This window comes from Scardinius erythrophthalmus (genome assembly GCF_964197995.2).
Source record: "Scardinius erythrophthalmus genome assembly, chromosome: 1".
Lineage (NCBI taxonomy): Eukaryota > Metazoa > Chordata > Actinopteri > Cypriniformes > Leuciscidae > Scardinius > Scardinius erythrophthalmus.
In genome coordinates, this window is record NC_138221.1 from 68,963,743 (window position 1) to 68,988,920 (window position 25,178).

The window sequence follows — 25,178 nt, forward strand, 5'->3', positions numbered from 1 at the left end:
CATGCAGAGCCTGAGTCTATCTTCTCACACAGCCCACAGGATTACAGCTATTTGACCGTCCCGCTCTCTCTCTCGCTCACGGGTAGTGGTCTCCCCACCATCACAGTCAAATGCTCGCAGACACAGAGGCAGATGCTGTTATTTTGAGAGCGGGGCTTACATATGCCGTCCCGTACGGAAAATAATGTTGCATACCACCGGTAACATGAATATATATTCCGTTGCTCGGTGCGCAAACTAGCTGTGTCAGGCATTATTTATAAGTAGCCTAATGTCCTGCACAACTCCACATGGAAAACTGGCAGTTCAATGAAGTGATGCTTATTGTCTGACATAGTGTACAAGTAGTTACTAGCTTAAAGTATTGTGCCAATAATGATCCTTCTGGTAAATTTGGCATTCAGTTGAGACACAAAAGCTCTTAGTTTAATGAAAATCCTTGGAAAAGAAGACAAGATGGTTTGTTTAATTAGTATTCATTTATTTATATTTCTAATATCATATAGTATTGTCCTGTCAACCCATTACAAGTCTTGCCTTATTCAGTGTTGATTTATTGACATGTTTATGTAAGATGTTTTATTAGAAGGTGTGTGAGTGAAAGTTGTCTGAAGTTGTATTTTTCTATTTTATTGCAATGCTGATTGATAATGTAGGACTCTGGTCCTGGCTTGGCCTAAGTTTTGGTGTCTCTAAATGCTGTGCTCTGTAGGCATGACACATTAATTTCTTTATGTGATACTTTATTTTTTGCATCAAATTATTTGAAGTATTGATAAGCAGTATTGATATCGATGCAGGTATTGCTGCACTCTCAATTATAACTGCTCAATAGTGTCGTATGGTTACTTTTATTATACAAGCCATCAATTTTGATGGCTTGTTAGTGTAACCGTTAAGCATAATGGCATTAATGCTATATATAGCGTACATTTAGCCAGATATTTTTTTTTTTTTTTTTTAAAGTAGCTAACTAGCTAAAGCCTTAAGTAGCTGAAATTAAGTTGTCTCATGTCTCTGTCTGCAGCAACACACACATAGTAGCTCCAGTTCATCTTGTGTGGTCGGGGTTGTTTCTGCTTTGTCACTCAATAAGAAAAAAGCCATGTCAAATCCTTTCCATGGTTTATGTTTCTTGTCTCTGTGTTTGTCTGCAGATTTTCTTTTGAAAAATCCAGGGAATGATCTGCAAAAAAGTAAAAAAATGTGAGACCCTTGTTTGTAAAATAGATTTGTAATATTTTACAAAAAGGGGTCAGTAAAAAATTAAATTTGCATGGGATGGCTGTGTATGTGGAATAACATTTCACAAATCCCCTACAACCTGCATGTCATGACTCGGTCCATGTTATAGTTCTGTTTCCTGTGTCATCTTGTTGTATTGACTTCTCCTCTCGTTTCAGATTCCCCTTCCCTCCTCGTGTGGTTTCGTCCTCCTCCTTGATTGTCTGTCCCCACCCTCAATACTTTCACCTGTTCTGTGTGTGTGTATATATAGTCCCTGTGTTTCCCCTGTCCGTTGCCAGTTCGTCTTTTTGTCCCCGTGCGTTACTTCATAGCCTTTATTGCTCTGTAGTATTTTCTAGTTCCTTGGTATTGACCCCTGCCTGTGTTCTGGTTGACCTCGCCTTTGCCTGATCCCTGTCTGGTTTGTTTGCCCCCGCTGATGGATTACTTGTGTACCGAACCTGTTTTTCCAGTAAAGACTGTTACCCTGCCTAACGCTGTGTTTGAGTCGTGCATTTGAGTCAAGACTATTGTTGCTACACCCTCAGCTCTGATACCGCATGGCTGACTTGAAAAATAAATGCACTTCTCGTTTTGTACAGTTGAAGGAGTAGGCATGTCCTGACTCCTCTGCCTGGGTTCTTCTATGGTGCGATTAAGCACTGACAGAAAAGTCTGCGCAGCGGCAGTGGCTGCCTGCTCGTCATACTGGGATGAGAGATTAGATCCTAAGTTAACCACTGTTATCAACAATAACACCATCAATCACTTTAGATGAAGCAGGTAGAGTCTAAAAAGACTAATATATATATATATATATTTTTAAAAAGATTAAAAAGTGTGAATCCAGTTAACAGCAAGTGGAGTGTAACCTGAGTATGTGATAATCGCCTTGCCATGAAGACATGCACAAGAGGTGATGTGTAGTATTGGTCTTTCTAAATGGGAGGGAGAAAAGATGGCTGTTGTGAAAATGGTTATGACCTACAATACACCGGACACATAAAAAGAGCAAAACCATAAATAAAATCTACCCATCCATTCTTACCTTTATTAAGCAATCCTGTTCCAAAAAGTTTTAGTGGAGTTCTTGGCCTAAAAAAACATAATTTGATCAACAGGAAAAACAATTAGTCCATCTGCTGCCTGGAAAGATGTTGCAGTTAATGTAGGTAGCTATCGTTGTCTGTGTGTGTGTGTGTGTGTGTGTGTGTGTGTGTGTGTGTGTGTGTGTGTGTGTGTGTGTGTTGCTGCAGACAGAGACACGAGACAACTTAATTTCAGCTACTTAAGGCTTTAGCTAGTTAGCTACTTTAAAAAAAAAAAAAAAAAAAAAAAAAAATATCTGGCTAAATGTACGCTATATATAGCATTAATGCCATTATGCTTAACGGTTACACTAACAAGCCATCAAAATTGATGGCTTGTATAATAAAAGTAACCATACGACACTATTGAGCAGTTATAATTGAGAGTGCAGCAATACCTGTATCGATATCAATACTGCTTATCAATACTTCAAATAATTTGATGCAAAAAATAAAGTATCACATAAAGAAATTAATGTGTCATGCCTACAGAGCACAGCACCTAGAGACACCAAAACTTAGGCCAAGCCAGGACCAGAGTCCTACATTATCAATCAGCATTGCAATAAAATAGAAAAATACAACTTCAGACAACTTTCACTCACACACCTTCTAATAAAACATCTTACATAAACATGTCAATAAATCAACACTGAATAAGGCAAGACTTGTAATGGGTTGACAGGACAATACTATATGATATTAGAAATCTAAATAAATGAATACTAATTAAACAAACCATCTTGTCTTCTTTTCCAAAGATTTTCATTAAACTAAGAGCTTTTGTGTCTCAACTGAATGCCAAATTTACCAGAAGGATCATTATTGGCACAATACTTTAAGCTAGTAACTACTTGTACACTATGTCAGACAATAAGCATCACTTCATTGAACTGCCAGTTTTCCATGTGGAGTTGTGCAGGACATTAGGCTACTTATAAATAATGCCTGACACAGCTAGTTTGCGCACCGAGCAACGGAATATATATTCATGTTACCGGTGGTATGCAACATTATTTTCCGTACGGGACGGCATATGTAAGCCCCGCTCTCAAAATAACAGCATCTGCCTCTGTGTCTGCGAGCATTTGACTGTGATGGTGGGGAGACCACTACCCGTGAGCGAGAGAGAGAGCGGGACGGTCAAATAGCTGTAATCCTGTGGGCTGTGTGAGAAGATAGACTCAGGCTCTGCATGACCTGTTGCTGCTAAACAGGCAGCGCTGTGGGCAACAGTTGGCCTGTGGACTGTTGTTTGACCACTAATGACGTTACGTATTATAACACAATATAGCACTAGCACATAGCAAGCCTCTGTAACGTTACTTAAGTGAAATAAACAATTCAATTAGCCGTTAGCGCACCCTGCTAGCCTGCCTGACAATATGAGGCGTCAGATATCTAACACCATCACACAAATTAGTCAACGTGAGCTAAGTTAGCAAGCTGTATGTTTAATCGAAATATCAAACAGAGTAGGCTAATAACGTGACACCAATCATTTTAATACGGTTTTATCTACTTACCAACAACTCCACCACTGCTTCCTGGCTCGCTGGCGAGTGGCGACCATGACTTGCTTGTCAGAAAGACGTCGTTGGTGTAGACACTTGTCACTCAAGCATGTCTGACCAATGGGGAAGCACCCGCCCCCACTGCGGTACGTTTGTGTCAAAATGATTTAAAAAAAAAACGACTTCAAAACTTTTTTCACTTCATTCAAAAAAAAAGAAAGTTCAATAAAAAAAAAACACTTCAAATGATTTTTTTTTTTTTTGCATTTAAACAGTTTTTTCTTTGATTGAAATTATTTTTTTTTGATTGAAAATGTTTTTTTTTTGATTGAAGCAACTTTTTTGGGATTGAATAATTAAGACACAAATGTCCTACCCATAACATGGTCCAAACACAAAAAAGATTACTTCAATCAAAGAAAACATTTTCAATCAAAAAAAAAGTGTTCAAGTGCAATTTTTTGAATCTCAAATATTTTTTTGCATTCAAAAACATTTTTTCTATGATTGAAAAGGTTTATTTTTTGATTGAAGTGATTTTTTTATTGAAAATATGTTTTGTTTGTTTGAAGCAACTTCTTTTTTGATTGAATTATAAAGACACAAATGTCCTACCCATAATATGGCCCAAACACAAAACAACAATACTTCAATCAAAAAAGTTGCTTCAAACAAAAAAACCTTCACTTCTATCAAAAAAAACATTTTCAAGCAAAAAAAAATAGTGTTCAAATGCATTTTTTTGAGTCTCAAATATATTTTTGCATTCAAACACTTTTTTTCTTTGATTGAAACGGTTTTTTTTGATTGAAAATATATTTTTTGATTGAAGCAACCTTTTTTTTGATTGAATAATAAAGACACAAATCTACCTCCATATTCCTTCTTGTTTCCCAATCAGTGACAAAGCAAAATCCAAGTTCAAGGGCAAGGCTGAAGAGCTTACAAAGTTTCAGAGTTGGAAACACAAGGAACTAGCCTGGAAAGTTATTGAACCTAGGGCACAGGAATTAAAGAAAGAGGCTCTTTATTGCAAGGTGTAGGACAAGGAGCTTTTTGCAATGGAAGCTAAGTATCATCTATCATGCAGAAACAACTTCAACACAGAGTACCAAACCCATGAGCGTGGAAGGGAGAGAGCAGAAAAGGCAGCAGACAACATTGACAGCCTGCAGGCCCAGAAGATAGCAGCACATAACAAGTCGTATTGTGTGGTAAAGGATTACATTCTTAGGAATGTGATTGAATGCAAAGAGGTTGTCCAGCTAAGAACCATGTACAACTTGTACATGAAGACATTGGAAAATAACGGTCATTGGAATCGAGAACGGTCACTTCATATTGCATTTACATTTACATTTAGTCATTTAGCAGACGCTTTTATCCAAAGCGACTTACAAATTAGGACTAGATTAAGCGAGTCATCATGAAGAGGCAAAAACGAAAACAACGCAAGAAGTGCTCAAGATACGAAGTTCAGGCATTATTCAGAGTAGCATAAGCCCGATAAGTGAGGTTTTAGAGGGAAAGGGGAGTTTTTTTTATTTTTTTATATCTATGCGGTTAAGTGCTCACGGAAGAGATGGGTTTTCAGCTGTCTTTTGAAGGTTGTCAGGGATTCTGCATTCCGGATGAGGGTGGGGAGAGCGTTCCACCAGCAGGGAACTGTGAATGAGAATGTTCTGGAAAGTGATTTTGTGGCTCTCTGTGATGGAACCACGAGACGTCGCTCGTTGACCGATCGTAGGCTTCTGGTAGGGATATAGGCTCGTAGTAGTGAGTGAAAGTAGGAGGGAGCTGAGCCTGTGATAGATCTGTAAGCAAGGGTCAATGCTTTGAACTTGATGCGAGCAGCGAGAGGTAGCCAGTGCAGAGAGATGTACAGAGGAGTGACGTGGGCCCTCTTGGGCTCGTTGAAGACAAGACGAGCTGCAGCGTTCTGGATTATCTGTAGAGGTTTGGTTGCACATGATGGAAGTCCAGCCAGAAGAGCATTGCAGTAGTCAAGCCTAGAAATGACCAGGGCCTGGATGAGAAGTTGTGTTGCATGCTCAGTTAGGAAAGGCCTGATCTTCCTGATGTTGTGCAGTGCAAAGCTGTCTTTGAAATGTGATCTGTGAAGGTCAGCTGGTCATCAAACATATATTGCAGCCTGTATTGCAAATATTGCATAGCTAATACGCAGTGGGAAACTCCTTTCCTTGAGAATATTGAAGCTAATAATTTAAAACGCAGTGCAGCTGCACAGCGAACACAGCAGAGCGTCTAGCTCGCCCATTGGCTGTGCTGCGGCAACTGCACAACCTATGGCCAAGCGCCTCTGACGTGCGACCCAATCAGATGACTTGGCGCCCAACACGTCAGAGTACACCTAAATGGGCGTGGCCTTAGTCTATAAAGGAAGCCCATTCTGGCCAAATAGCAGATTTTATCTCTTTTAGCGACTCTTTGCGTCTCTGACCTCCTCTGAAGCTTTCGCTGTCGAAACAAGCAATAACAGCTAGAGCAAGCCTTGCATACAGTAGACAGCGACTTCAACTCACCTCATAGCCGCTTCTCTTCTGTCGCTGCTCTCCTGAGGCCATCCGGCGAGAAAAACGCTATATCCTTTTACTGCTACTGTTGTGTTCGCCGCTGCGACACTCAGTTCTAAAAGAGTCAAATTTAGCGAATGTTGTTTCAAATGCCTCGCCCCTCGTGCACCTCATGCGGAGCACGCATACACAAGGAAGATGGGCACTCAGAGTACGCCACGTGCCTGGGACCCACCCACACTGAAGCTGCACTCTCTGCCGCGGGCTGATCTCACTGTGAGAGCCTGCCCATCTCAACACTGCGGACGCGCCTTCTCATAGTCTGGTGCTAGCGCTGCTGCTACCGGAACTAATTCGGTTGCTGAGATGCTGAGTATCCTCACTGCGGCCGTTTTAGACCTCGGTCTCGAATGGGCCTCGCCTGAGGAGCCACCCAGAAGCAGGCTGGAAGGATGGTTTCTGCCTGGGCGCCAGCAGGCCCCTGTCACAAGCCAGCGCATTTTTTCACCTCACAAAATCATGGTGTGCACCGTACTCAGCACGCACGAGTGCTTTTACTTCCGCCATGTTCTCATCTGTTGACGGCGCAGCAGAAAAAGGTTATGAGAAGCTGGCTCTGCTCGAAGAAGCAGTTGCCGCCCATCTATGCCCGCCCACTGCTGTTGGCTGGAGATCCAGAGCGGTTCACAACCCATCCCTGGAGTGTCGAAATGGGTTTTGTACAGTACATTATAAAGCGAGGTTACTTGCTCCAATTCCCTCGCAGACCCTCACGGTTTCAGGTGGTCATCGAGACCTCGGTGAGAAGCGGTGTGGCTCACTTGCAAAATCTGCTATAAAAGGGGGCGATAGAATTAGAGGGACCATGTGAAACCCGAGGGAGGGGTTCTAGCAGACCAATCACAGCGCTTGCGTCCGCATAGAATTGACAAGTGTTACATTTTTGGAGAGGTGCTCGTCAGGGTATGCCGAAGGGTAAGCGCTAAACACAGCCTACGATGTAGCTACGGCGTAAGTTTGACACAGAAGTATAAATTGGGCTTAACTTTCACATTCAGATAACGCCCTATCACAGGCCATTCTTGAGATTCGCCTTCGAGGGGGAGGCTTATCAATACACGGTCATACCATTCGGTCTGTCTCTAGCAGCCCGTACTTTCACAAAGTGCATGGACGCAGCACTTTCTCCCCTGATGCAACGGAGTGCGCATGCTGAACTATCTCGACAATTGGCTCATTATGTGTCAGTCGAAGACCAAATTATTGACACACAGATCCATGCTCCTCATCTATTAGAATGCTTGGGGCTCAGGGTAAATTTTTCCAAGAGCAAACTGTTACCCAGCCAGAACATAATCTTTCTGGGCACAGTTATCGACTCTACAATGATGAGAGCGCGGCTCACACCAGAGTGGGCTCTCTCTATAAGGGGTCCTTCAGGGTAGGTGCGTGCATGCCCCTCAGGACGTTTCAGAGGCTTCTCGGCTTCTTCTTATTCATGAAACCCGACTCATGAGTCATGTCTGGTTACTGTCACTATGTTGGGGTTTGTTATGGCTTGTTTCTGTGAGCCTCGGGGTGCTTCCCTAGGATCCAGTTGTATGCAGCCACTTGCTAATAGTGCAGCATTTTACATTGCGTTACAATACGAAGTGACCGATCTCGAAAGGGAACGTACTCGGTTACTAATGTAACCTCGGTTCCCTGAGAGTAAGGGAACGAGTATTGAGTAGCCTGCCGCACTATTACAATCTGTTGGGATTTGTCACTTAAGTCGATTTAAACCTGCTATTTGGCCAGAATGGGCTTCCTTTATAGACTAAGGCCAAGCCCATTTAGGCACGCTCTGACGTGCGACCCAATCAGATGACTTGGCGCCAAACACGTCAGAGCGCGCCAAAGGTTGTGCAGTTGCCGCAGCACAGCCAATGGGCGAGCTAGACGCTCTGCTGTGTTCGCTGTGCAGCTGCACTGTGTTTTAAATTATTAGCTCGAGGAAAGGAGTTTCCCACTGCGTATTAGCTATGCAATATGAAGTGACCGTTCTCGATTCCAATGACCGTTATTTTCCAATGTCTTCATGTACAAGTTGTACATGGTTCCTTAGCTGGACAACCTCTTTGCATTCAATCACATTCCTAAGAATGTAATCCTTTACCACACAATACGACTTGTTATGTGCTGCTATCTTCTGGGCCTGCAGGCTGTCAATGTTGTCTGCTGCCTTTTCTGCTCTCTCCCTTCCACGCTCATGGGTTTGGTACTCTGTGTTGAAGTTGTTTCTGCATGATAGATGATACTTAGCTTCCATTGCAAAAAGGTCCTTGTCCTACACCTTGCAATAAAGAGCCTCTTTCTTTAATTCCTGTGCCCTAGGTTCAATAACTTTCCAGGCTAGTTCCTTGTGTTTCCAACTCTGAAACTTTGTAAGCTCTTCAGCCTTGCCCTTGAACTTGGATTTTGCTTTGTCACTGATTGGGAAACAAGAAGGAACACCTTCTTGGAGCTCCTTCAGATTGAATTGACAGAGATTTGACATGGCGCAGAGAGTCCTTTTTCAATGATGATGATTCACCAGATGTAGAAGCCTTTGACACTTGTAAACAATCTGTTTTCCCTGTAAAGCTTTTATAGCAGTATTGGTGATAGCCAATTGTATCCAAAGGCAAGTCCTCTAATGTAAATGGAATCTGTTCAAAAATATCCATCTTACGGTATGGTGAACTGGCTGCTTAACACTAGAACTCCCAAGGCGGTCATTTTGACCGTTTTTAAATTTTACAATGTAATAACTTTGTTAAAATAAAATAAATGTGGCTGTAGGACTCTGACTTTTCCTAAATATGTGGATATTTTATTCTGACACTGTTATTTTATTAAAATCATAAAACACACAACAGTTCTGACTATTTCTACCTAGAACTACCATAACGGTCATTTTGACCGCACGCGTTATAGATATCATAAGTCCGCTACATTGCAAGTTTCGCAGAGGGACTTCATCATACGACTGGTGAGCGAACCTCACTCCGACCACATGGAAGCAAAAGCCATACAACTGGAGGAACTGCAAACAAAATAAAACCAAGGAGATGTATCAAATGTCACAACGTGTGTGGGAGCTGCACGCGAAAGGCGGTGTTTACCGTGTGGAATGTGCGTAAGCGTCAATGATGCGGTATGTTTGCGCCGTTCAAATGGGCAGTTAACCTGATTTTGTTCGTTAATATTTTTTGTTCACTGAAACTAATCGTTCTGAAGCAGTTCGTTTTCTTGTTTAGCTAATGTTCATGTTTTTTTCTTAGCCTGTTTGCGTGTGTACATTTTCACATTCATTTGAATTAAAATTGTGTGTCCTGTTTATCATTACCTATCATTGTAGATCCATTTATTTTTAGATTTTGTATTGATTATTGAACTTATTTACAAACAGGGCTGTAGGCCTACTAACTGTATGAAGCTTTGACGTTTCTTAACTTTTGTGCGTGTCTATTCACGTGGTGAGTGCGGTGAAAAAAAATATTATTTTGATGCAAAATGTTCCTCAAATAGAGGCAGCACCTGTCGGGGCAATCTTTCTTTTGTGCTTGTTTTAAGGTCTATGACGACAGGAATTAAAAGCTTCATTGGAAAAGAGAAGGTTAACATGTACAATAGATATTACATGACGAAAATGACGTTCAGTACGGCCATATGAACGTCAAAGTATGAACGGTCAGAATGACCGCTATGGTCGTTCTAGTAGTTATGGAATTCCGGTAGTTCTAGTGTTAACAGAGTCTCATATCTCGGATACTGTGCAGATATGATAGCTTCTCGCTTTCCGAAAGCCTGTGATTATAGTAAAAACTGTTGAAAAATGACTTATGACTTAGTTATGACTACAAAGGTATATCTTAATTATAGTTTCAAATACGTACTGAAATTGTTCCAAAAGAGAGAGCAGTGTGAGATGGCGATCTGTAGGTACCACAACTGCCAACTGCAAAGCCCCAACATTCCCAAACTGGCAGTTAGTCAACTTTTTGGACCTTTTTGGATTTTTTTTTTTTAAGTTAATTTGCTTTGTTTTGTTTTGTTTACTTCAAAAGTAAAGCTATTTTCAATTTCTTCAGGTTCAGGATAGGTGCAGTAAAAGGTTAAAATAAACCCCATTTCAGCCTGCTATTAGATGGTGAAAATGGTGTCAAATTAGCTTTTTTGCTGTTTTTGACCATAGATGGTCAAGATGTTGTAAAATATAACAAATAACAATTTCCCTGGGTCAGAATTGTATGGAAAAAGGTGTCCATTTGTCTCTGTGAGTTGTTTACATCAAAAGTTATGGCACTTTAAATCACATTCGATTTTTCGGCTTTGGTGCAAAGGGTTAAAAATAAAGCATTTTGGACTTTATTTCAGCTTGGTACCCAATTTAATTTTAAAATAGACACTTCAATGATAAATAAATAACAGTTTGTGAAAAAGAAATCACCCTATGCACTTCAGAAAATGAAAATGTAGTTGATCCTCTACACATTTTTGGCCATTTTTTGCTATTTTTGTCCAGAAATAGGGTCAATATGTTATCAAATGTTAAAAATAACCATTCCATTAAATTCCTGGGGTCAGAATTGTATGGGAAAATGTGTTCATTTGTCTCTGTATGTCGTTTACTTCAAATGTTATGCCACTTTCTATATAATTTTTTTTTTTTTTCGGGTTCCGGTCGGGTTCCGCAAAGGGTTAAAAATGAAGCCTTTGGGACATTATTTCAGCTTGGTACCTGGCAGATTCTGGAAATAGACACTTTAAAGATTTTAAAAAATCAGGTGGCATAAAAAAAGCCGGGGGGTGCGCGTGGACCCCTATTTCCATCTAGACTATTAGGGTTACAATTTCTTTACATTTTAAAATAAAACAATATGTTATTTGAACAATTACACCTTCTTGAGCCATCAATGTGGCAATATTTGATTTTTATTAATTATTTAGAATTCCAAGCACCACAGAAGTGCTCGTCCCCACAGTCATGTCCAGAGAGAAAATCCTTTATTTTGAGGTCAATAACAGATTTTTACACCATTTAAAATGCAATAATGTATACGTAACTATCAAATATATTATGTAAATGATATACAAAAAATGCAGAATAAATATTATAAAATTTATAATGAAAGTAGTGGTCCCCTGGAGTTGTGTCACTGGTGTTACCGTTAAACAAAAATCTCTTATTTTGAAATAAAAATCACACTGATGACATCACTTGACTTCCTTCTTCCAATTTCCTGAATATCTATGAAGAAAAGCCCATGGTAGATCCACTGTCTCTTCTCAGTTAGCAGAAATCTTCTCATTTATCTCATGATTTCATATGAAGCTTTTAGTTGAAGTCACTGGTATGACCTACTTTACTGTTAGGTACTTGTAAAAAAAATGAGAATACAAATGGATTAAACTACTTAATTTAGTTAGTATACTCTGATTGACAACATGTGGTTTGTTACCTTGCAGCAGCCATTTTGTAAAATGAATTTTTCATGAAAATTGTCACTGGTGTTACTGTCACTGGTGTCACCTTTCTTATGGGTAACACCAGTAACACCAGTGACTCCCATTTATAGATAAACTTTATTCAAAGCTATTCACTTAGATTATATGCCAAATGTAACAATTTAGTCTCATATACTTAATTATAGTTGAAGAATGATGATCTTTGGTCTTATGCATGCCATTGGTGATTCATTGTGTCACTGGTGTTACTGTCTTTTTTTTCTGTCACATTAAATACAATGTCACATGTGACATAGTAATAATGTTACATCCATTTAATTCTGCTACACTCAATAGTTAAGATTTAAAGGATTGCATCATTACTTGATTTTAACTGGTTTTCAAATATTTTCATTGTTATAGCAAATAGATGGTAGCACAGATGAACTAACCTCATTCAAGCACACTTTTAACAAACCTAATTAAAATAAATAAAACATAATCTCCTTATTTGTTGCATTATTATTATTTTTCGGTAACTCTGACTACATGTGCTCAATAAAAACCTTTAATATTGCCAAAGAAGTAGGGTAACACCAGTGACAAAAAAATGGTACATGCGGTCTTTAAATAAATGTACAAAAAATATAAAAAATCATTAAGCTGTCATTTATGCATATTCATAAAGTCAAAGGGTAGTCTAATAATGTGGTGTAAGTTTAAATGTTAGAAAAAGAAATACATTTTAAGACATCTTGCCATAACAAAAGTGGACGTTTCTGTAGAATGACCCATCTAGGCCTGCTTCACAACACGTCAACTATAAAATGGCCGAAAATGGTTAAACTTGCACTTACTTTTTCCTTTAACAGGAGAATATTATTTTAATGTTGAAATCTTCGGTTGACTTTAAATACGTATTTAATTATTTTTTATAATATTGTAATGTGTGTTCAGTGACGCAGTAATAATACTGGGGAAAGAAAGTGTGGCCGTATAACAATAACATCATATTTGCTTAATGCGAGACGAAAAACAAATTGTTGAAAACACCTGCAAGAGTTCAGCAGTGTCATTAAAGTGAAGGTGAATCCAGTGTTTAAACGAGGATGCTGTGTTTGAAAGTGTGGCCGACATGTCGCTCTACAAACACACACTATTAACTGGAGAAAAACTGTTGATGTTAAGTTAAAATGAATTAAATGCCACTTAAATAAAATGCGTAAAAATTAAATTGTGTTTTGTGCATGTTTTCTGTTTCCACATACAGGCCTTTACATAAAGTCTCACATCAAGGAGGAAGAGGAGAAACGTACCTGTAAAATGAGTGTGTGTGAGGAGAGAGAGGAGGAGGAGGAGAACTGGACCTGTAAAATGAGTGTGTGGGAGGAGGAGGAGGAGGAGGAGGAGGAGGAGAACTGGACCTGTAAACTGAGTGTGTGTGAGGAGGAGGAGAACCGGACCTGTAAACTGAGTGTGTGTGAGGAGAGAGAGGAGGAGGCGTCTGTTCACAGAGCAGCGTCTCCAGGATTCAGCTGTGTGTCCATGAAGAGTAACGCCTCCATGGGTACTCCCCATAGGTTCAATAATGGACCATCTCCAGGATTCAGCTGTGTGTCTATGAAGAGTAACGCCTCCATGGATACTCCCGATAGGTTCAGTGATGGACCTGCTGTGACCTCTGACCCTGTGTGAGTATGATGAAGTTCAGGGCCGGTCCAGATTCTGATGGCGCTTATTATATTATATTATATTTAGGGCTGTCACTTAAACGTGTTATTAACGGCGTTAACACAAACCCATTTTAATGGCGTCTTTTTTTATCGCGCGATTAATGCCTAGCAAACTTTGTTGTTTTTTTTTCACATGCTTTTGCAACAAATAGTAACGTTAGTAAAACTACAACACCACCGGATCTAGCTAGACCGGAAACAAAACAACAGGCACGCCGCACACACTTGTTTGGGCTTGCGAGCCGGCCAAAGAGTGGACGAGAAGCCGCGTCTAGGACAACTTGTATCGCACATCGGACGTGCACTTTCTCAGTTTATGGCCAGCAATAAAAACGCTGAATGGCGCCGCCGGTGTGTGTACACTCATAGAGAATAATGTGTTCGAATTTAAATACTAGACGCTGCGCTGCGCTTCTCGTCCACTGTGCGACCCCCTTTAATGTTACGTTTTGAGTGGATGAATGATGAGCGCGAGATGCCGAAATGGATGCCAATAAGATTCTGAGTGGAAAGTTTAATTTTAAAAAAGTGGCCAAATGGTTCAATTGACAAGACCAAAGTGATCTATGTGTTTTGTCGTTGTGAACTGAGCTTTCATCGCAGCACATACCACTTGGTGGCCAAGCACACACACAGCTGATGCGAATTCTCCGCCCCCTCGTCAATATCAGGACCTCGTCAGTATTTCTTTCACCCTTTTATTGATGGACAGTGTTACATTGTGTGAGAGATTATTTGCTCCAAGTAAGAATGTTAGTGTGAAATTGAACACTACAGTATATGCCAATGTTGTTTTCAATAAGAAACATTTGCACAAAGCAAGCCGATCCACTTTTCCATGTTGATAAGAGCATTAAAATGAGAAAAAATAATGGGACAAAAAGAAATCAAGAGACATTTAGAAGAGATAAAAATGTGCGATTAATTGCGATTTATCGCGAGTTAACTATGACATTAATGCGATTAATCGCGATTAAATATTTTAATCGTTTGACAGCACTAATTATTATATAATATTTATCGCCCCTAAAAACTAGGCTACAACACTGGCAATAACACACACAAACACAAGTGTGTGTATGGACGCACAAATAGTTGTTAAAATAAAGGGTAAAAAGGCTATATAAATATGTACTCAAATTTAATATATTTCTATGATAGTCTTAGAATCCAGATAACTAGTTAGCCTCATTCGCCTCTTACCTGGCAATCCTATTCTTAAACATAGACTGGAAAATTACATATCCAGACTTAAATGGTTGCTGAACTTAATGTGCTGCTTTACATTTATTTTTCTTTTCTATTAGGCTAATATAAAACCTGTGCCTGGGCACCTAAAACTGAAAATGTGGTAAATCCAACCAAGTTGTCTTTCAAATTTGTCTCAAACTATCAATATGCTCTGGGAGTTTTAGGCGCAGTAGCCAATATGGCCGCTAGGTGACATTCAAACTCCATTTGGTGATTTAAAAACTTGAGGGGTTTTAATTCATGAATGTTTTGGACTACTGGCCTCTTTTGATAAAATACATGTAGGGTTTTATTGCTGAAGTGAAAGCAAGCAACAACAGAAGTAAAAATAAAGTGTTACACTGAACTTGCATTAAATGTAAATAAAATTAAAAAGTTTCCACTAGTGGTCCGTCCCAGTTAAAATATTCTAAAGTAACTCCTCAAAATAGGAAATAAACATCAATGACTCACACACATTGTAGTTATGATTCATCCACACACAGCAAAGAGTACCCTAGTACCCACATGATCCGCAAGCCCAATATTGACATGTTAAATTTAAAATAAATAGAAAGAAACAGTTTGTGATTTTTTTTCTTATTATATTTATTCCTGAAAAAACGATCACTGTAATATAGACTATGCAATTATCAGACACAGATATTACCTGTGTGACGTGATAACTAAGGGCGCTTTCACACTAGCACTTTTGGTGCGCACCCGGGTTCGAATGACGTCAGAGTTCGGTTCGTTTGGATGATGTGAACGCTGTTTTCCGAACTGGTGCGTGCCTGCGTGCGTGTGTTTAACAACTGCAAAAGGGTCTATACACTTACCTTGACTAAAAGCGTGATTGACGCACTGCAAGCAGAGAGATGATTTCTGCTTGCCTCCACAAAAATTGTCTTCGGCGGACATCCCACTGTCTTTGGAACGGTTTTAATACTTTTGCGGCAGACAGACGCAAGTGTGTTTCTGTATCTTTTCTTTGAAAACAAAACCAAAGGTTTAAAAAAAGAACAACAAATGTGAAGCGAGCAATTCTATCCATTTTGACGCCTTTTCATAGCGGTTACCAAGCAACACGAGTACGCGCCAGCTGCAGCTTGATGACGCAAGCGTACTGCGTTTCAGATACAAATAATATAATGTGAACACAGTCCATCGGGGGCAGGGGGAGGGGGGAGCAATCGAACTCGGGTTCAGAACAGGCAATCGAACCAAGTGTGAAAGCACCCTAAGAAAACTAAGTGAAGACTCAAGTGCAGAAAGAATGATTTATTAACAAAAGAACAAAGTAAAACAAACACCCACGAGGGGGAAAACCATATATAAACAACACAACAACTACAAAATGAACATACCACTGGATCACAGGAGAACAGGAGACGTAAACAATACAACGATCCGACAAAGACTGCAAACACAAAGGGACAAATTAGGCAGATAATGAGGGAACAACAGGTGGGACAAATGAAACCAATAATGAGATAACAAGGAGGGTGGGGTCAAAACAGAGACAGGAACACAAACACCACATGTGCTACACGAGACAGGACAGGCATGTGACAACCTGTCACTCTCACTGTCATCCTTTCTTGCCCTCTTTGCAAAAAAAGCTGTGATTTTTTTTTTTTTTTTCACGACTGGCTTTCATTGTTTTGAAAGATAAAATCCTTTTTTGATAGACCTGATGATTATTTTAGTATAATCATATAAATTAAAAAGTAGCATTAAAAACTTAGCGTTAAAGCAGCACTCAGTAGCTTCGGGATTTCTTCGCTGTATTCTCGCTTTTTGCTCGCAGGTTTCTCTCTAGAGCTCCCCCCACAGCTTCGGAATAGATATTTGACAACACTGTTGTAAAAACTCGTTGGCGATTCTCAGACACCAGAGGCTAGTAGATCAACGACATCAAAGCAGATGGGACATTCTTTAAAACGTCTTCTTCATTCGGGTTCGGACAGCGTGAGGGAGCGCAATAATGACAGCATTTTAGCAGATTTCTTTTGGCCGTAAAGCAATTGTTTACATCGCGAGACCTGATATCACGCGAGACTTCCTGACGCGGCGGCCGGCGGCTCAAAGTTGCAAGTGCGTATGTTCCGCTCACGGGCACCAGGGGGGTGCGAAACGACCACCATTCAACCCGAAATAAGTAATATAACCATTCCAATGACTCCGAAACTGTTCAGTTAAAGGGTTAGTTCACCCAAAAATGAAAATTCTGTCAGTAATTACTCACCCTCATGTTGTTCCAACCATGTAAGTCTTTCGTTCATCTTCGGAACACAAATTAAGATATTTTTGATGAAATCTGACAGAATTCTGACTCTTCCATAGGCTTCCAGAGTGACCGAAACTCGCCGACCCAGAATAGTTATTAAAGAGATCGTTAATATAGTCCAAGTGACTCCAGTGGCTCAATCTTAAGTATATCAAGCGACGAGAATACTTTTTGTGCGCAAAAACAAACAAAAATACCGACTTTATTCCACTATTCAATTCCTTCTCTCTGGGCCTCGTAGTGTTTTTGCGTAGCGCGTCTGTGTTGCACGTCATCACGCATCACACACATGACCTGCTTCGGCCAATTGTGAGCCTACGTGGTGACGTGCAACACAGACGCGCTACGCAAAAACACTACGAGGCCCAGAGAGAAGGAATTGAATAGTGGAATAAAGTCGGTATTTTTGTTTGTTTTTGCGCACAAAAAGTATTCTCATCGCTTGATATACTTAAGATTGAGCCACTGGAGTCACTTGGACTATTTTAACGATGTTTTTAATAACTATTCTGGGTCGGCGAGTTTCGGTCACTCTGGAAGCCTATGGAAGAGTCAGAATTCTGTCAGATTTCATCAAAAATATCTTAATTTGTGTTCCGAAGATGAACGAAAGACTTACATGGTTGGAACAACATGAGGGTGAGTAATTACTGACAGAATTTTCATTTTTGGGTGAACTAACCCTTTAAGGTAAAAAAAGTTACTTAGTTCACCTTTAAGATGTGTAATAGTGTAATTTTTTACCATATAAAATTAGCAGCTAGCTAGCAACAGCTTGATTTGTGCTTTGATCTAGTTTCATCTCACTCCAATCTAACTTTAAACTAAATGATTTTATAGGTAATTTACTACACATTGTCATAGGCCTATACATACTGTGGATTATTAACCCCTTAAACCCTGAGGCCATTTTTGGAGTTGTTTTGTCTGAGTGACACACAAAAAAGTAAAGACTCATAACTTCAAAACTATAACAAGGAGAGTCAAAAGGTAGGTATCGTTTGATAGAACTCTTTTCAAATTTTTTGAAAATATAAATTACATTACATTTGGATATTCTCCTGCCGAGAAACTGCTGATAAATACAAAAAAAAAACATAATTTTTATTATGATTTTGCATATCTCTCTTGTTTGACATGCAATAACTTGGGAAGGAAATATGGTAGCAGATTAATTCTTTTTTGGGGAAGTACCCCTAAATGTGAGCTGCATCTGAATAAATTTTGTGGTGATCGCATAAAGTACTCAAACGTTACAGCATTTGGAACAAAGGTAGCCTTTTTGTTTAGTCCTCGCACATTTGGAAAGCAATAAAAAAAATGAGTATTCTGAGTGACATACACAAAACTACAGACTCATAACTTCAAAACTATAGCAAGGAGAGTCAAAAGGTAGGTATCGTTTGAAAGAAGACTTTTCAAATTTTTTGAAAATATAAATTACATTACATTTGGACATTCTGCTGCCAAGAAACTGCTGATAAAAGACAAAAAATATATATATTTTTTATAATGATAATGCATATCTTTCTTGTTTGACATGGTATAACTCAGGAAGGAAATAAGGTAGGAGGAAAATTCTTTTTTGGGGAAGTCCCTCTACATATGAGCTGCATCTGGATAAAATTTTGTGGTGATTGGATAAAGTAATCAAAAGTTACAGCAAGAAAAAAAAGATAGCCTTTTTGTTGAGACCTTGACGCCCCCTCATGGGCATTTTTGATAGTGTTTCACCATGAAGAATATCTTATCATAAAAGCAATAGATAAAGTTAATTTTGGGCTCATTTTAATTGTATTAATATGCTGTAAAAAATGAAGTGCCATTTTCAACGATTTTTTTAATGTTTCATGAGATGTATGATGTTTTTGACACATTGCAGTACATAGTACAAAAAAGTATTTTATAGATTATGATTTTTTTTTAAATATTTATCAGCAAATAACTCAGCAATACTTAGGAGTTTTTCAAATTGGCTACATTCACTGTAAAGTTCAGACTCTAAGGTTTCAAATGACACCAATTTTGTTTGAATCAAGGCAATATTTTTGAAAAATATGATAATGAATATTTTCGCAGCTAGGTGGCGCCATGGGTGGCGCACGCGGTCGGTACACTCCGGTTTAGAGAGACTAGTCAGCACTTGTTCAGAGTTGATTGAAGTGGTTGGATTCTTTAAAAAGCTGAGATTCTAAGCTTTAAGATGATACATATTTTTTGTTATTCCACATTTGAAAACGAGCGCGGACGGTTCCGGGAAAATTGGAAAACACTTTGCTCCCCAGAAGGATGAGAGACTTGTTTTTTAGCCAAGTATGCATCACTTCGTGAGGAATATCTCGTGATCAAAGCAATGGATTATGTTGTGTTTGGGCTCTTTGTAATCGTGAGAATCTGCTGTCAATAAAGATGTTCGATGTTTCACAATCCATGCATGTTTTATTGAGTTATGAGCTGAAACGTCACATCAAAACAACATAGCATCACTGCTATTGCTACTTCATAGGTGCGCCTCTGGTATTTTTTTGTGTCAGAACGCCATAAGGAATATCTTTAGAGCTGAGTGATGGATTATGGTGTGTTTGGGCTCTTTTTAATCTTAACAATCTGCTGTAAATAATGATGTGCCATTTTCCACAATTGATGCATGCTTCATTGAGTTATGAGTTAGAACGCGACATAAGTGCTACATCTATAATAAAGATCTATGTGCGCATTTGTGGCTTCGTGTGTTACAACTCCACGAGGAATAACTTTAGATATGAGTGATGGATTATGCTGAGTTTGGGCTCTTTTTAATCGTGAGAGTCTGCTGAAAATAATGATGTGCATTTTTCTACGATATGTGCATGCTTCATGAAGTTATAAGTGAAAACCAAACGCGAGTGCTTCATGAGTATATATTTGGCTAGGTGCGTCTTTGGTATTTTCTGTGTTAGAACGCCATGAAGAATATCTTTAGATATGATTGATGAGTTTGGGCTCTTCTTAATCGTGAGCTCCTGCTGTAAATAACGATGTGTCATTTTTCATGATCGATGTATGTTTCATGAAGATACGAGTAAAAAGGCCAAGTCTAAGCTACCTCGCTTGGCTACGTGCGTTTGTGTATTTTTTGTGTATTAGAACTCCATGAGGAGTATCTTTAGTTCTGAGTGATGGATTACGTTGAGTTTGGACTCATTTTAATTGTAAGCATCTGCTGTAAATAATGGTGTGTCATTTTCCACAATCGGAGCATGTTTCATGAAGTTACAAGCGGAAATGTGTCTAAAATTCAGCATCCATATATGGTTTAGCCATGGGTCTCTTGAGGGGCTTATTTTACAAAAACCTTGCTCAAGTTTAGTAAAAGCCTGAAACAATTATGCTTGTTGTATTCTACTCATTGAGACCTTTCAAATGACATATGACACATGACTATCTGAGCAGTATGATGTTTTTGACACATTGCAGTACATAATAATTTCCTCTTCCTCATAAATTATGTATTAAAAAAAAATCATTTTATCAGCAAATAACTCAGCACTACTTTGGAGATAATCATAATGGCTACATTCATTGTAAAGTTTAGACTCTAAGCTTTCAAATAATGCCTATTTTGTGTTGATCAATGCAGTAGTTTTGAAAAATATGACAATACATTTTTTCCATAGCTAGGTGGCGCCCTCCGGCGGTATAATCCGTTCTAAAGGAATAACTCAGCACCTTTTAGGAGTTGAATAAAATGTATAGGTGCATTGAAAAGCTGAGATTCTAAGCTTTAAAATGATACCTATTTTGTATCATATCATTCAGTGGTTGCTTAGTAATTTGATTATGAATTTTTTCATGGGGTTTAAATTTTACTAAACACTCTTGCTAAAAGGTAAGCACACTTACTTTCTCATTTCAGATGTGTATGTTCTTCTAAGTAATGATTTGTTATACACCAGTTCAGACACTGACGGGCAGACCAATTGACCTATGGCTAAGCCACGCCCCCTCCACTCACTCGGACAAAGTCAACATTCGGTAACAGGCGCTGTGGCAGCTGTCACAGTTGGAGACATTTCACAGGAGGCAACTGATGATTTTTGGAGACAGAAAGATTATATATCATCTCAAAGTCACCAAAAGGGCCTTAACTATGCATTGGAGGGTTATATTAATCATTTTATTTTGAGAAGGTCGATGAAAAGCTTCAGCTCCAGACAAAGATTTAACGTTACAGGTCAGTGTGTAAACGTTATAGTTTGGTGCTATTTCGCTTCCAACGCTCGCTTTATACGCGCGTCCTATTCGTTTTGGACGCGCAAATGGATTCAAAATGTTCAAGCGTCGAAGTAGACGCGATACGCGTGAATTTGACGCTCTATTCGCGTTTGGTGTGAAGTGTGAACGCAGCAAATGAACATTATAATGAATCGGCTCAAAGGAGTCATTAGGTCGCGAATCGGACTTTAGCGGACATGTTGTGTGGGAATCCTGGCTGTTAGGACATCACGAAAGATATGTCAACACACACACACACACACACACACACACACACACACACACACACACACACACACACACACACACAAAAAAAAAACACTTCAAACTGGATAGATTTTTTAAAGTTATGTCAGCTGCATGTGCGGAATGCTTGTCACAAGTTTTAAGAGAAGATAAGGCAACTTTTTTTGACTGCAATTCACACCCAGCGCTAATTCAGCAAAAATATTCTCCGAATGCACCATGTGAAACATGGATTCGGTCTTCCGACCTTTAGGATCAGTTGATTTTGATGCGAGGGAGAGAGCAAAGACAGAACTGAAGACGGAGAGTGCCCGCGGGGGGTGGGGCGCTGTGATCGTTCTCTCCGTCACGTCAGTAGCCTGCTTCACTCACAAAACCCAATACAGATCAAATAAGGCTTTGGCGGGACAAAAAATCGTTTTGGCGGCCGCCAAAAAATTTTCAATGTAGGAAAAATCCTCTGGAATCTCGCTCTCTATTCAGAGCCATTTGCTCTTTATGCATAGTGTATGATTGCAGAAAAAATACATGTTTTTATTGAATATTGATGGATCAATACATTTTGTGGGAAAATAAATCATTAAAGTGGTTTGTTTTGGTAAAAAATCTTATACATGCATGAGGCGGCAATAACTTTTAAGCATTTTACCCCCGACTATACAGAGTCTGGGTTAAAAAATGAATAAATAAATAAATAAACCTTATTGCCACATCATATAAGATTTAAAAGACTCACCAGGATGGGGCAAAAGGCCCCCAGTATCGATACAAATACTTTAGCAATAAAGTCATGTGTTTTGCATAATATCTAAGTTAGTTTGTTCAAAACAATCACTTTAGTTCTGTTTATTTTAATAAATAAAGGAAATGCATTTTTGTTTAATAATATACTATGGAAGTAAAATAATGTCAAATGTTTTTGAAACAAAAAGCCTGTTGAATTGCACTACTTGAAAAAAAAATAGGCATTGCATTATCTATGCTTGCATTTTAATGCATTGTATTTTTAGGGCTTGCATTTTTATGGGCTGAAATTCAACATGGTTGAATATTTAACCCTCTGGGCTTCTTCGCCCGAAAACGGGCGAAAACTTGAACGTTTCGAATTGTTTAATTTTTTTGCTTCATCGGATGGGGGTGAAACTTGGTGACTTTTGTTTTATTACCTATATGAACACACAAAAAAATCAAGGAGATGATTCTGATATGTTAAAGGGTCGTAAAAAAAAAAGTCACACTTAGCTTCCTCCCGCCCGAAAACGGGCGACATAGGAAATGAATGGGAAATACGAAAAAATAGGAAAACTCAGAGAAACTTTTGGTGGTACAAGCTACAGATCAGCCACTGTGCTGAAAAAAAGTGTACAGCAATGAAGGGGTGACACTCTAGAACATCAAGAGTGCAAATAAGACACCCTCCCCCCCCCACACACACACCCACACACACAAACACACACACACACAGAGAGAAATGAACTGGTAAGACTGAAACAGCACATTTTGCCCCAAACTATATAAAAATGATATAATCATAATAACTCCCAAACTATAGCAAGGAGAGTCAAAAGGTAGGTATCGTTTGAAAGAACTCTTTTTAAATTTTTTGAAAATATAAATTACATTACATTTGGACATTGTCCTGCCAAGAAACAGCGGATAAAAGACAATAAATATATATAATTTTTATTATGATTTTGCATATCTTTCTTATTTGTCATGGAATAACTCAGGAAGGAAATAAGGTAGGAGGAAAATTCTTTTTTAGTGAAGGAAAATTCTTTTTTAGTGAAGTCCCCCTACATGTTAGCTGCATCTGGATAAAAAATAATAATTTTTGGACAAAGGAATCAAAAGTTACAGCATTTGGAAAAGAGATAGCCTTTTTGTACAGTCTTTGACACCCCCTCATGGGCAATTTTTTCTTCATGAAGAATATCTTGTCATAAAAGCAATAGATTATGTTAATTTTGGGCTCATTTTAATTGTAATAATATGCTGTAAAAAATGAAGTGCCATTTTCAATTATCTGAGAATGTTTCATGAGCTGTATGATGTTTTTGACACATTGTAGTACATTATTTTATAGATTATGAAAAAAAAGAAATTCTATTTATCAGCAAATAACTCAGCAATACTTAAGAGTTTTTCAAAGTGGATACATTCACTGTAAAGTTAAGACTCTAAGCTTTCAAATGACATCAACTTTGTGTTAATCAAGGCAAGATTTTTTAAAAATATGGTAAAGAATATTTTCGCAGCTAGGTGGCGCCTGCTGGCGGTACACTCGGTTTTAGAGGGATTACTCAGCACTCGTTAGGAGTTAATAAATGTAATTAGATGCATTAAAAAGCTGAGATCCTAAGCTTTAAAATGATATATAATTTGTGTTGTTCCATTCAGTGGTTGCTTAGTAATAATTTTTTTTCTTTCCGAATGGGAATAAATCAAATAAATAAATAAAAAAGCTATAGGCCGCCTATAGGCGGTTATAGGACATGACACAAATTAATACATTTTGAAGCCACTAGATGGCGCTCTTCTCAGTTGAAAAATTTTTTTTTTAGGCCTGCACTGTATTTTGATGTGAAATGTTGCATTTATTGAAAAATAAAAAAAAATAAAAAAAATAAAAAAATAATATATTAATTCTAATGGAAAAAATAGCTCATAAAAATTAAATAATTAATGCAAAATATCATAAAAATTCTAAATAATAATCAGAAAACATTATAGAACAAAAATATATTTGATTGGTTATCCTGGGAAAAAGTAAAGTAAGATTTTAAGGCTTCGCCCGTTTTCGGGCGGGAGGAAGCTAAGTGTGACTATAATACGAAGAAGCCCAGAGGGTTAAGCTGTGAATATTTCAGTTAAAAACATTTCAAACATATTTTCATTATTAAAAATTCAATAATCCATATTCACCTTTTTATATTTCACTTCCAAAATATTCAAACTGTTTAAAAATACAACCTATAATATTCAACAGGCAATTTTTGGTCCATTTTATTTAGCTTTGCAAATTCGCTTCCACAAATTCAGTGGTTCAAATTCGACAGTAAATTCAACAGAACTGCAGGAAAAGCAGTAGATTACCGAGCATGCTCTCCATCTGCTGTTAGTCGACCTCACCAGCAGGTGGTGCAAAAGCGTGTGTTGTTGACGAAGACCAGCAACAGTTAGAGCAAGCCATTCATTCATAAAATGAAAATGATTACCTGTGTCAGTATATATGTGGAAAAGATGACGAAGACACAAAAGCTGTGTATATGTTTCATTCAATAACTTCATTGTTACTTTCCCTGTGTAGTAGGGGTGGTTAATCTGTCTGATTTCCCGATTCGATTACGATTATTGAAGTCCCGATTCGATTACAGTCGATTTTCGATTATTAACGATTCTCCATTTCACAACAGTAAACGAAAATACACTACATAGTGATTGCAGTATTAAAAAAACTTCAGAATTATTTGTATGTAGCTTATGTTCTGTAGAACACAGAAATGAATACATCACATTGTGTTGTGACTCATCAAGTTGAACTAAACAATAACAAATAAATGAAAGGCTTATTTCCTTTAGGAAGTAGA

The 25,178-nt window shown here is 38.4% G+C and overlaps 1 protein-coding gene and 1 long non-coding RNA gene across 2 annotated transcripts in view; one reads left to right on the top strand and one right to left on the bottom strand.

The window, feature by feature from the left end:
* LOC308688123 (protein NLRC3-like) overlaps positions 1-25,178 on the top strand; it is a 92,585-nt gene that overhangs the window by 2,992 nt on the left and 64,415 nt on the right. Inside the window, exon 2 of the mRNA XM_081361030.1 lies at positions 13,106-13,526. Coding sequence (XP_081217156.1) covers positions 13,159-13,526 — 368 coding nt within the window. The 5' untranslated portion in view covers positions 13,106-13,158. The remainder of the gene's footprint in view (positions 1-13,105; positions 13,527-25,178) is intronic.
* Positions 1,816-3,895, bottom strand: LOC308688310. The gene is made up of 4 exons (XR_014029872.1): positions 3,842-3,895; positions 2,276-2,322; positions 2,100-2,165; positions 1,816-1,935 (listed from the first exon to the last, which is right to left on the bottom strand). It is a non-coding gene; the product is annotated as an uncharacterized lncRNA (long non-coding RNA).